This window comes from Macrosteles quadrilineatus, unplaced genomic scaffold (genome assembly GCF_028750875.1).
Source record: "Macrosteles quadrilineatus isolate MER2022 unplaced genomic scaffold, UCM_ALF_1.0 Scaffold_5__1_contigs__length_97177068, whole genome shotgun sequence".
Taxonomy (NCBI): domain Eukaryota; kingdom Metazoa; phylum Arthropoda; class Insecta; order Hemiptera; family Cicadellidae; genus Macrosteles; species Macrosteles quadrilineatus.
Window position 1 is genome coordinate 11044460 of NW_026542598.1, and position 13820 is coordinate 11058279.

The following is a 13820-nucleotide window of genomic DNA, read 5'->3' on the forward strand; positions in this document are numbered from 1 at the left end:
CCTCAACTATACAAAATGTTCTTTTTGTAATTTATTGCAATAAATTCTTGATTCTATATGATTCAAAACGCAATATTTTATGATAAAAAACACATTTCCTCTGACTGTACTGTCTTGTACAGACAAAATAGGCTGTAATCTTGGTATTGTTTGAAACAATTTTTCTTAGTATAACTTTTTTTTTACGAAAGTATATAAATGCACAGATTCTCAAAGTGGATGCTCTGTATGTAAAAAGTTTAACTGTAAAGATAGTCAGATTCAAAAGCTAATTAGACTAATCATTCCCCGTATGTATTTATCATAGTTATACCAACTAGGGGTCCAAATGTGTTGGTTAATTTTAGACCAGATGTAATGTAAGGGGTAGAGAAGCGAGGGAGATTGTGTATGTGAGAGAGAGTGTGAGATAGATAGGGGGACATGACATCAGTGTCACAAGCAACTAGATCCCAAGAGTTGAGCTATCACTCACACATACTGATCAATATGAAACAAGCTAATCCCATTAACTAAGGAAATTTTACTACTGTGCATATCCATCTCCATTACTGCTGTTTGGAATTTTAAAAAAATTTATAAAAAAAATGCTTTGTTTACTAAAAATTACAAATTACAAATTGTTTTGAGCCAAAAGTTTATACAAACCAAAGAATTGTGAAAACTAGAAAATTGTGACTCTGACCCATCTTAACCATCCTTCCCAAATAAGGATGGACGCATACAGGAGCTATTAGATTCTTTTAAAGGATTTTTTTGTTATTAACAATTGTTGAGATATTTAAAAAATGAAAAACTGTTTGAACCTTGGTCTAATACTATATATGTATATGTTATAGATAGCTTTTTTATGTATAGATTATAGTGTGGTGCATGGATTTGGTGTATTGTCTTGATCAAAAATGTGGTTTAAGACCTTAGTTTAAAATGGAAACCCGTAATCAACTGATACTCACTTTCACTTTAGGGGTGTCGGAAGGGTTGGGCCTCTTGACTAAATCTTCAATTTCGTCTTGGAATAGATGTTCGGCACGGGCAATGTTCTCATACTTCATGTGTTTGTAGCCCATACCCAGTCCAACCTACAAAGTAAAATCATCTTTGTTTTATTTTGCAAATTAACCTTGTCATACAACACTACAGTTGATTAGAAGATACATTTGGTTAGGTTGGTTCAAAAATAAATACTTCCTATCAAATTCACTTATTGATTGAAAAGTATACTAACAGATTTGAAACCTGTTGAACCAAAGGAATGAGTAGGAACAAACTTTGGACAACATTTAGTACAAGTGGTGCATTGAGGCAGTGTATTTTATTTTTTCATGAGGCTTTTCTTCAAATAATTAATATGGAGATGATCTTTAGGGAATACAGTAGAACTCCTCATTTGTGACCTCGACGTAACCAACTCCTCGGTATATCCGACCTTAGGTCCCACTATAAGCGATAGGTATCTACAGAGGTGTGCGAGCGGCTCGATTATCAAGCTGAGCCGATACTCGTGCAATCGCAGAAGATGTCCACTATTATCTCGCAAACACAAGAGATTTTCAGGGGATGCGCCATAAGCGCAGAAAAACAATAATAATTTTTTTCTAACCACAATACTTGTCTAGGATTTACCTGTGATTGTGGGGGATGACGATGGTGATAAACAACTGGGAAAGACGATGGTGATGTTGACTAAACCGCGGTGGGAGGTATTGGTTTATGTGCCGCCGCGGGAGGCAGTGGTTTATGTGATAAGGAGATGTGTTCTGGGTTTTATCGTGAATCGCGGAAGACATTGATGGTATTTCCATGACCGCGAGACATTCAGCAATCGCAAAATCGTGAAAATTGTTGTAATACACTTTTTTACTTATGAAAAGAGTATTTTGCTCCTCCCAATATTTAAGTTTTTGACCGTTACGGCCATGTCCCGGTCCTATCATGGTCAGATATGAAGGCTTCTACTGTATTTAATATTTCAACCCATAACCTTAACTCATCTGATTTTACCTCATCATCTATCACATTTTTAAGTGTGTTAAGATGGGAGAGAGAATAGTCGAATGCTGTTAGCACTAAGGATGTTCGTCAAATTATTATAATTTGTATCAAGACATACTGACTTGCATGGCCCTAAATTGGCCTTTGTTGATGCTGGGGCAAGATATTGTTAGAATTCTATCATGTAAATGATCAACAAAGTAGCATAGAACACAAAATAGTATAGCTTTTAGATGGTTAGCAGCTGTTCTTGATCATCAGACTTTTAGCGAATGGTCCTGGCTAAAAAATCTGCTAATCTTCGTCAGTAACAAAGCTATCATCTCATTTTTTTAATACTCATCTTTCACTAATCTTCGCCTTAAAATATGTACTAGTGTGTGTTATCGTGAAAAAAATCATAAAAATAAGCTTTGTCCATACCTCGAGGTTGTTGTTGGCTGCATTGAGGGGGGAACTGCGGGGAGAGCTGTCCACTGGAGATGGCAGAGGAGAATGGACACCAAGGCCAGTGCCGTTGCCATAGTGAGCTGCCAGGAAGCTGAAGTTGGGGTCTCCCCCGTGGTGAGCGGCCGCTAACATCTGCTGTCGTAGGTTCTGAGCAACGGCCAACACAGCAGACGCGGCGGAACTGGGTGACACTACGCCTACCTCACTGCATGGCGTGGAGGCGTACATCGACTGCTGCTCCTGCTGTTGTTGTTGCTGTAACAACATGTTCAGGTGTAAAAAGGGGTTTTTCATCAACTCTTAGAGGTATAGAGGTTAGGATGAAGATAGGAGGGTGTTGGGGTTTAATTTGTAAGTTCAATTAAGGTTCTACTTCAAAAGAACTAAAAAAGGGGTTAGGCTATCTACTGTTTGGTCCTGATGTACTTAGTCTAAAAACCAGTTATGCTTCATAACCTATTTAAACAATTGAAAGTAAATAGATTTAGCAATCCAATTAATGTTCTTTGGAAAATGAAATTATAACTTGAGATATAGCAGAGTAGACGATCTACTGTAAAATATTAACTAGTTTTTGTTACCAAATCATTGAGAGTTTCCAAAAAATATTGAAACCAACTAACAGTGTACGGTACTTATTAATTGTAACCTTGCTTAATTTATTTGCTACAACTTAGGGAATTTTTTAGTCATTAGGTTATTATTATACTTTACAATACTATACTGATGTCAGCACAGGAACTGTACAGGAAAAACTATGATAAGTAGCTATTAAAATTACATAGGATAACATGTCATATATCCAGATGTAAAACCTGTAAATAGCATTCAAGCAACATATTAATACAACCAACCATAGAGTATACAGTATTTAACTAATTGTATCATAGTAGTCATGTACGGATAGACAAGATTACTTCATACAAAATTCACATATTTCATACCACATAAGAAATGGTACATCAGGAAACTGGTTGTGTGTGTATAGTATGTTTTGGCCAGACATCAATCTAATGTTTGAATGCCTTTACTGCATTATGTAGTCTACCATCCAGTTCCAACCCATCCTCAGTATAGGTTCTACTCCAAAATGATCCAAAAACGTGCATCTCTTTAACTTATTTACTTCTGAATTTTTCTATGGAGGAAGTGGGGAATATACTTTTTCTCGTTGAGTTTTAAAACTATCACACCCTGTGTGGCAGGACTCACCCGCTTGTTCTCTAGACTGGCTTGTTGTTGGAGCTGGTTGAGAGGAGAGACGACCTGTAGCCGAGGGTAGCCCAGGTTCATGGGGTCCTCCTTGATGTGCTGAGGATCCCGGAATACCACGGCCCGGATCACTCCTTGGATGTGCGCCTCGGGCCAGATACCCAACAGGATACGCTGAGGTCGACCTCGTCCCTTGGGCCTCAGGTCTGCCAACAACATGCCTGCGTGAGTCATCGGACGATTGGTAACAGCACACAACAGACACATACCACTATACATACATTATATTATATCACATAACCTTGTTACTCTATATGTAAGTCTTGCAAAAACACGATATTGTCATGTTTACCATCAACTTGCTCTTTACAATAAACTCACATTAGCTATAAGAAATTTGACATTTAATAAAAAAAACGGTTTCTAATTTTCTAAAGGACCAATCCTACGACTCAGAAACAAACTACATGGTCGATTGCCTCTTCCGATCTGTCAATCGATTTAACATATTTTATTTTTTCATTGTTCTTATTTTTATTTCACGTGTTTCAACTCCATGTATCTTTGCCATGTCCCTTCCTTGACTTGTTCTATTGCATTATTTGTACGCTTGAATAAAATCTATTGTCTATCGTCTAGCCTACTAGGATTGGTTATATTTAAAAAGTTGAGGTTGTAATAAATTCAAAAAGGTTTGTAACAAATATAGTTTTAATTACAAAATAACAGGTACAAAAAATGAGTGTAATCTAACTAAAAAGTATAGTTGAATTCATAAATTCTAATAATGAACTTTTGCCCCTACACTTAAAATGACTGATTTAAAAAATTGGTTTTAGTGGTTTTAAGCTCTGTGGCTTGTGTGCCTCTAAAAGATGTTATTTTTCAGTTTTTTTTTTTTTTAGTTTAGGATAAGTAAGGTTTTAGGATAAGTTAGTTTGAAAACTAATGTTTAATGTTCAAAAAGTAAATTACTTTTGCTTTACATTCGATTTTTGAACTGGACTATTCATTTTTAGACTTCGCCTGACACCTACGTGATTCCAGTTTGTAAATTTGTTACTGTGATTGTACTAGATCAAACTTAAACCTAAAACACTAATCATGGGTATTATTGGCAGGAATTAGTACTATTATGTTTTTTATACACTTAGCTTTCAGATAATTTTATGTCATATATTAAGTGCTTTAGTCCAATAGTAAATCAGTTAGTAAAAAAATAGTTCCATCTATTATTTAGGCCTACAATATTATAGTTACAGGTAGCTTATTTTTCTTGAATTTCAAAGAAATAGTACATTATTAACTCAAATAAAACTAATGTTAAAACTAATAAAATCTTGGATGATTTTGGATTCCAAAATCAGAAACCACCAATATAAAACATAACTTCAAAATAGACACAAATTAAGCAGATTCTAACCTCCTCTTTTCAACACTTAAAATCTCAGCAAGAATTTCAACAGGAACCAACAATTACATGACGATTACAACAGCATTTTTTCGTGTTCCGAGTACTAAAGCCGTAATCAAAGTGGCCTCTAATGTTAAATCATGGGATTGTGGCTTGTAATCATTTCCAATAAGTAAGCCATTACAAGGGCAGAGGCTTGTAATGACAGACGAACGGCCACATAAATGTCTTTCTGGGTGAGTCAGCCCACAGGAATGTAGCTCTGGACTACTCATACCAACACAACGACTTTAAACAATTACAACAATTGTTCTGATGAAAACCTATTGACAGACGGGAATATTATTCTGTTGTATTTTATCGTAAAGAAGGTTCGATGTGACTAAAATATGTCTATTATGAAGAATGTGTGCATCAGAACATATTATCATTTCATCAGTAAAATACGATGTTGTGGTGTCAACTAAATAGAAGACACAACAATGTTTAAATAAAATAGCTCCTACTGTAATAATTGAAACTACCAGTGCAAACAGTTTCAAAGCCAACAATGTTCAAATGTCGAAACTAAAAAAAACAACCTATGTAGAAATGTGGAAACTACAATTTTTAAATAAACAACACAACCTCTCCACCTTTGATAGTTTCCCGAGCAACATTCTAACACCGAGTGCTGTCAACAAAGCCTCCATTACCGAAATTACCAGTGACATCAACAACAGAATTAAACAACAATGAGTGAAAGAATCACAGTGTGAAAGGCCCGGTGAAATAATGAACTGGAACTAATAGTAATAGTTGGATGTCACCCCGTTAGACAGAGATTCTACTGTCTGGGGCCATTTGATATATTCTAATGTTATACATTAAACGGCTCTGGCCCATTTGTTTTTATTGCTGGGGCTAATTGTTTATGCACTACTTGTACGAAGGAAAGTACTACGATTGTTCCGAGAAGTATGTAACTCGGACTGATAGATTCCAGTTTGTTACAAAAGCGGTTGGTACACAATTGTTGGTTTTGATTGAAATATTATTAGTGGAACTTGTGGAGTGTTTTTGAATATGAATGTCCACAATACATGAAATCTCAAAGTTAAATTTATAATGTTACAAAATATTTCTAAATAGCAAAAAATACTAGATAATCAACCTTTGCAGGAATTTTCAGCTATTCAAAACAAATCATTGTTAATTTTTCTGTCCTTCGATAATAACGTAGGATATCTATAAAAAGATGAAATTTAATTTAAAAATGGGGTGTTTTGTTAAAAGATTCTTAATCAACCACTAGACAGATTTTATTAATTATTTTAAAGGAAAGATGATGTTGAGTGGGAAGGTGGAAAGGAATGTCAAAAGTATAATTTTAATGTTTCGAGTTTCAGTTTTAAAGTAATCTAATTTAATAAAAAATACTTTAAAATTACATTGAGCAGTTTTTTTTTTTAGTTTTAAGTCGTATAATGCAGTAGGCAACTGTTTGACCGCAATGAACTAAAAAAGTTTTATAAATCATTACAATAAACCGTAAAGAATGCAGTAACACACCTTTTCCCTAAAATTCATCTTGCAATACACTGTGAGTATTTAAACATTTTGCAAGTATAAGCTAATGAAGTTGGACAAAGTTCCCTCCCATTTCGGCCACATGCAGTTTTGGTCGGGAGGGGTGCGGGATGCGGGGTGCATGTAGTACAATGTAAAGAGAAGTGAAGTGCAGTGTGCAGCAAGGGGAGGGGGGGGGGTACTAGACAACATAATGTATCGATAATGAAACATCCGACTCAGAGCTGCAGTGTTTGATTGGACGGACTAATTGATTGGCACCAGCAAGACGTCACAATGGGCCAAAGTACAATACATTCTAATTTACATGATGAACAAACAAAGCTGAACAAACACAAACACACATGTACAATATAATATTGCCGCTGCTATCCTACACTCTACATTCCTACAACATATAACATCCTCCATTCGGTCAATTAAGAACTTTTGCCACTCAAAGTCAAATTATAGCTCATACGTGCAACTTTCCTTCGAGTAGTGCGAAATTTTAAACTTTATTCAAGATCAGTTTCGTCAGAAAATAATTAATTTTTTTAGCATTTCCTCACTTATTTTGCCTCAAAGAAAGTTTATAGTCAACTTCACTCACTAAGTGTTCAACTTTTATAATTTAAAGTTAGAATTTTAGTTTTCAGGTGTAGGTTAAACGGAAAAAAGTGTTTTTAGATGTAAAAATTATAAATTAGTTGTGTCATAATGTATTAAAAAAATTGTATATCATTGTTTGAATTTAATTAGGTTAAAAGAGTATTAAATGTAGAAAATTAGTGATTTACAATGTTTAAATGTGATTAAATGTAGATAGAACAACAATAATGATAAAGTATTACAGAACCTTACTAACAACATGCAACTAACTTTGCATGAGAATAACAAATTAAAATAATGAAGGCAATTTATTATTTAAACTCTTACAAGGAAATTGCATACTGTATCCAACAAAGTCATGAAATGAGTTGTTTTAGTTAAAAATTTAACAATTATTTTTAACATAAATATTTTAAACATAATTTTATCTAGTATTTGATGACTGATTGTTGCCTTTGCCACACCAATCTGCACAGAATGAATTGAAATATTCCACATTACAAGTTATTTCCTGGATGGAATATGTAATAAATTTTATTGACCAGTGTAGTTCATAAAAACCAGGGATCAAACTAGAGAGAGAAATTACCAATATTGAAAGTGTTTTTTAAAAGTTACAAACCATGTGCTTCTTTATCAGTGAAAGAATGGAAATGAACTTACATTTTATTTAATTTATCATTAAACGTGGTGAAGGTATTTAACGCTCAAAATTATTTTAAAAGAAAATTATATCTCTAATTAATTTAGTTGAAGGGTTGGAGTTGTTTTAATGATATTCTTACTATCATTCTTCTTACGTCCAGAATTTTTTATAAATTATTATTTTACACACAATTAAATTTTAGGTTAGTGGTTAACTATTTACTATGGTATTGGTTAGGAGTTTGTTTAAATAATACCCTTATGAGCAGAAACAAATTTAACTATTACAAAATATATAAAAAAACAAAAACACAACTCCTAGTTTTTTTGTGTAAAGTTAAGATTTTTGCCATTTTATCTCTTGTCACATAGCAAACCTGAGTTGCGAAGACTGTTTGGTTTCTAAAATATACGAAACACAGTTTCACCATGTATGCTTTCAGTTAGAAGTAACAATAGACCATTTGACAGGTGCGACCGACATTCATTATAGGGACATATTTTAAACACAATAAATTACTGACTATTGTTGTACAACTGGCTTCATTTCAAAGTTCAGTGGGTAAATAGCTTCTTATTTAAACTGTAAATACTTTAGTTTAATGAACAGTGTACACATGAACAGTTCATTAAATTAAATTGTTAATTAAATTATATTAGAGAGAAATTAAGTTATTTAGTAGATCAATAGTGGAGCTACAAACAATTGGTTGTCCCCTATGCAGTACTGTGCCACCTGGGGTAGGATACAACTTGGAGTCTACACAATTTAATCGTTCATTTAACAAAGTATGACTTCTGTTAACTATAACTTAAAATTGAAAATGAAAATAGATCCACATTTATTCAAAATATTCATGTTTTAAGCTTTTTGAAAAATTATGAACATCCATATAAAAAAAATTAAAATGTAAAAAAAAGGTAAAATTGGCGCAAAACGAAAAACATCTCTTAGAGCAGAGTAGGTAGGCAACATGGGTTTGAGAGTTCAACGATAAAAAATTCAAACTATTATCAAGTCTTAACTTTTTTTTAAATTCTGAAGTGTTTTAAAATCATTCAATATGTAATTTGCTTCATAAATGAACACTAAACAGTTTTAAACAAAGCAAAAAAATGAAAATAAAAACTTTATGATTTATTAGGTTGATTTGATTTCCCCGATCAATTTTCCTAAAATGTTCGTGGTTTTTATAGTAATGTGTAGAGTATTGCAATGTTACAGTAAGTTAAAACAATTTTGTTACTCATAGTGAGTATTTTTGATAATGAATTGTTTTGCCACATTAAAAATAAATATAATATTTATGTACTATAAAAACCAATCAATGGATGTACCCACAATGAAAATTTAACAAAACACTAATGAACACAACGATTATCAAGATAAAATCTGGATGGTATCTGGGTAAAAGAGGAGTGGGCCTACTTTGATGTTTGGTAGGCAAGACAGATTTATGATATTTTGACATTTTGTACTTCATAACTAAATTTAAAACACCACAAGTGAAAATATATTCAACACAACAAACGTAAGCTATATCAGGCCTTTCTTCTTCCCTAAGTTGTCGTTTCATCACAAGTAACATTCTTGCACAATTATCAAAATGATACATCGTGCACACATGACACGGACGCAGAACACAAAGCAATAAGTCTGGGTTTGTACAATTGAGAGGAAATCATTACAGAAACCTATCCTGAAGCCGATGGAACAGTAATCAAAGCAAGCCATTGTACAAGCATGAAACATCATGTTACTAATTAATTGTTGTCCGCAAACAGGTGTTGTGTCGGCCTTTGGTGGAAACAGCGCCAAGAACTACGATCAGCTGGGCCAACTCTTTGTGGGTGATTGGCGCTCGTGTACTCATTAGTACAGCAGACCAAGTGTTATTCTCAATTATTATGGTCTTCAAAATGATTTTTTTCCAAAAATATAAAATGAATAGTTTCTAGGCCTAAGTCATAAATATTTCCTTACAACTTCAAAATGCGATGAAGTTTTTCAACAGACTATCATCCTGTAATTCTTGTCCAAAACTTAAACCGGATGTAAAAAGTCCTTTACTGAAACGAAACAACGAAGAAAGAAAAATCAAATTAAGACTTGAAAGGAAATTTATTTCAACAGGAAAATCGATAACAAAGTGAAAATTGAATTTAGAAAGAGAGACAAAGCCAAGAAAACGTAAGGTCAACATCCTCAACATAGTTTGTCGCAACTTTAGAACATTTCTCTGACTTAAGAGCCGGAGCTCTCACAAAGTTAATGTTTTATCTCCTTAAGTATGAGCATAACTTTATTATTTAATTATCAAGATGGAATGAACGCTTTGAACGCTTGAACGCTTAATTATTAAGCGCTCTTAAATAATTTATAAATTACTGAAGAGAAAATATTTTGTAATTTATTCAACTTAAATTTAACATATAATAATCTGATTAGGTATTACTAATCTATTTTTAATCATTTATACCCCCAATTTTTTAATCTTGTTACCCAATGTTAGGGCTAAATTTTGTTTTTAAACACAACCAAACTATTAAACGATTAGGTAATCTTAGGGTTTTACTCCAGCATAATTGGACTTTTATGAAAATTAAAAAAAATGTCTACGTAAACACATTTCAAAAACAGGTTAATAAGTTAATCACACTTTTTAAAATATGTTTATCAATTAATAAACAACTACAGAATTAAAGACTTAGCAGAAAAATATAAAAAATATATGATATTTACCGTACTGAATTTTAAGAATAAATTGTTAAATATTATAAAAATAAAGCGAGTTACGCTGGCCAGTTGGGGAACATAATGGAGTCATTTTGCCAGCACCCGCCCTGCCCGCCTGCTGCAATTAGCGAATGTCCCATTTATTTTAATTTATTCCATTTTGTCATTATACTTTACCCGGGAACTGAGTAGAATATTTTATTTATATGTGTACATTCATCCTCCAAAATTATAAAATATTCACCGAGATTTTACAAATGCATGGGATGTTTTAAAAGTTCTTGTACAGTTAAAATTATTAAATGCAAAAAATTGTAGTTTGAAATATTAAAAGTTATATTAATATTATAACTAATTTATTCGTGATTATTTTAGAAAGTGACAACACCGGTTCTTGTTACACTACCTATCTTCGACCTAGAAAACGTCATAAAATAAAAACTCAGTAATAAATTGTATTTTAGTCCAAAATCAATACTGCACGAAATTGAACCAGCGGCCTTCAAATTTGAAAGCAACTACGGTATAAAAATTTAGCTACCGACACAATTTGGTTCAATAAGCACAACTAAACTTTTTGACCATTACAGTTTTCAAATTTCAAGATAAAGATGTAGGTTTTCTTAGCCAAATTATTTGGTGTATTATCCGTTTCTAAATAATTTGTGTAAAATTTTTTGTTGTACTTCTACTTTTTCTCTGGATTGTTAGTTCTAGAAAAGTCGACTCACCAGTTCCTCCGTCGGCCGACGGCCCCAGCATGTTGTGCACTCTGTTGGCATACAAGACGAACGTGGGGTAGGGTATGTCGTACTTCCTGGCGGCCTGTGAGAGGCTAAGTCCCTCCTTGAGCACGGACAGTATAGCCTCGGCCATGGTCTCCGGTCTCCAGGACTTGAGCGGTCCGCGCTCTCGGAACCGTAGATTGTGCACCAGCGACTGGTTGGTGTTCCAACACTTCTGCCACATACTCTGCAGCTGGTACTGGTAGCTGTCTGCTGGAAAAACCAGAGACAACATGCATTAGTATACGGCACAGAAAACTGCACTTTGAAACAAACCGCTGTTATAATGAGAAAAGGTTTGATGTCTTTGGATTTGAGCATTATTGATGGTTTGAACATGCAATAAAATTAAAGTAAAAATTAATTGTCGGTGTGAAGTAGTTGCCTGCTTAAATGCACACATTTTCCCAACCCACATTCGCATCTCACTTATGTGGTTATAATCAGAATATTATTCTATTCTGTGCTCTCTGGTTATACACGATTTGAGCCACTCTAAAAATATTGTCACTGATGCAAAATATTTAAACCATAAAAATGCTTGAGAATGGTGAATAATGAAAAAAATATCTATTTTTTTCTTTACAACTTATCTTTCCTTTCACTGTGGGTTGAAACAAACAATTTGAGTTCCCCAAAAAATTATGACACTGGAGCATAAATATGCTTTTAAAGGTCAGTAATAAAACATGTGTTAATAAGAGTTATGAATGCTAATGCTTACTTGATAAGTACAAATATAAAGTAATTAATTGTAATTTACTCAGCAAAAATCAAAGCAAGAGACATGATGAATCTTATAACATCAAACTTGTATTTTAAAATACAGGAACAATGAATTAATAACAAATGTTGTCCTTTCCTGATTCTTGGAATGTAAAAACATCTCATCCTCCTATAGGAAATTAATCGATTATTGAATTTTCCAATCGCAACAATAAGAATAATTTTAATACTGATTGGTTAATTGTGGCTGATTCCAAAAATTTTTGCTTTTAAATTTTAAAAGAATTCAATACAGTCCTATATACAGTATTGAAAAGAAACTATTAAAAGAAATTGTAAGTATGGCTCAGTATATAACACACACATCGATTAAATTAGATAAAGATACAGTATTCACATGTCTCTTTTGGATTTACAGACACCAAAAAAATGTATACATAAATTTGCTTAAATCATACACATAGGAAACATTTTGATACTAACGATATCAAATAAAATGGAATGAAATTGAATTTGTAATTTTTTTGTTTCAGAACCTCAATTACGGCAGAACAACACTTAGCTCATACATGGTAGATTGTATAGAGCAAATGAATTGACTTCTAATCAAATTGTAGCGAACCAATATTAAACTACATTCAATAACAATAGATGGCTTGAGTGGACAAAAACAACAAATCAATTTACTCTGCGTATGTTTGAACCCTATTACAACCTGAATTTTTGAGTTGGAGTTGAATGTTGCTTTTCAAGGGGAATTTATGGAAGAAAAATAGTATAAATACTTTTTTCTAACATGTAAAATATATATTATTAAAAAAATAAAAACTTGGTTAGATTTTTAATGTTTTTTTCTTTTGTATCACCATCAGCATTATTTATACGATTTTAACTATACATATACAGTTGAAAGAGATAACAAACAATTAAACAAAAGTATGGCTTTCTCTTAATTTGTATTTCAGATTTTCCATTTTTTGCATGAATAAATAAATCTACTTCAAAAACTAATAAATGAACTTTTTATTCAATAACATTACATAATAACCGAGTTGATTTTCTAAAAAAAAAAAAACATATTTTACTAGTTAAACAAATATAAGTTGAAAAGATGTGTATTTACTCCATTCTTAACATACAAATCCAACAAAATTAAATGCAAACGTGGAGAAAATTAATTAGATAGATAAAAACTGATTTATTGATACCATTATATTCTATCTACAACTACAACATAAACCCAGCGGATGAAATCTCCAATACACAATCTGATTCCGCTGCGACCGTTTAGAAAATTTGAGGTAAAATTATCCCACCATTAATATAAAGCCGAATGATACATAGATTAAAGCATTACATCGCGATTACGGCATTAGTAGTTTCAATTTTCCACTAGGTTCCGATTGATTAACAAACACCTGTAGGCAAGTATCATTTATTTTATTATCGGTATCGGTCAATCCACGGTTCGCCGGTAATACCCACTTATCCGCCAACACTGAACAGTCTTTCATCAGTTGATTTGTTTCCACTATCGAAACGGGTAAATAAATCCACTGTCTAATTTCGTGACAAATAAATGGTGGTGACGTGGTCGTACCAATTGTACATATAATCTAGCAACGCTCGCCAGTAATTACGCTTTTGTAGCTGCATACAACAATAACCAATGACAGATGACAATAAGCGGGATCTT

At 32.9% G+C, this 13820-nt stretch overlaps 1 protein-coding gene across 4 annotated transcripts in view; it reads right to left on the reverse strand.

Annotated features, from left to right (window-relative positions):
* LOC128994084 (protein bric-a-brac 1-like) overlaps window positions 1–13820 on the reverse strand; it is a 244440-nt gene that overhangs the window by 5330 nt on the left and 225290 nt on the right. For 2 of the 4 annotated variants that reach the window (XM_054418325.1, XM_054418322.1), the window contains exons 4-7: window positions 11345–11611; window positions 3658–3878; window positions 2419–2700; window positions 957–1082 (exon numbers count right to left, since the gene is read on the reverse strand). In XM_054418325.1, the coding sequence (XP_054274300.1) occupies window positions 957–1082; window positions 2419–2700; window positions 3658–3878; window positions 11345–11611 (896 nt within the window). The remainder of the gene's footprint in view (window positions 1–956; window positions 1083–2418; window positions 2701–3657; window positions 3879–11344; window positions 11612–13820) is intronic. The other 2 variants (XM_054418323.1, XM_054418324.1) reach the window with 2 other exon arrangements.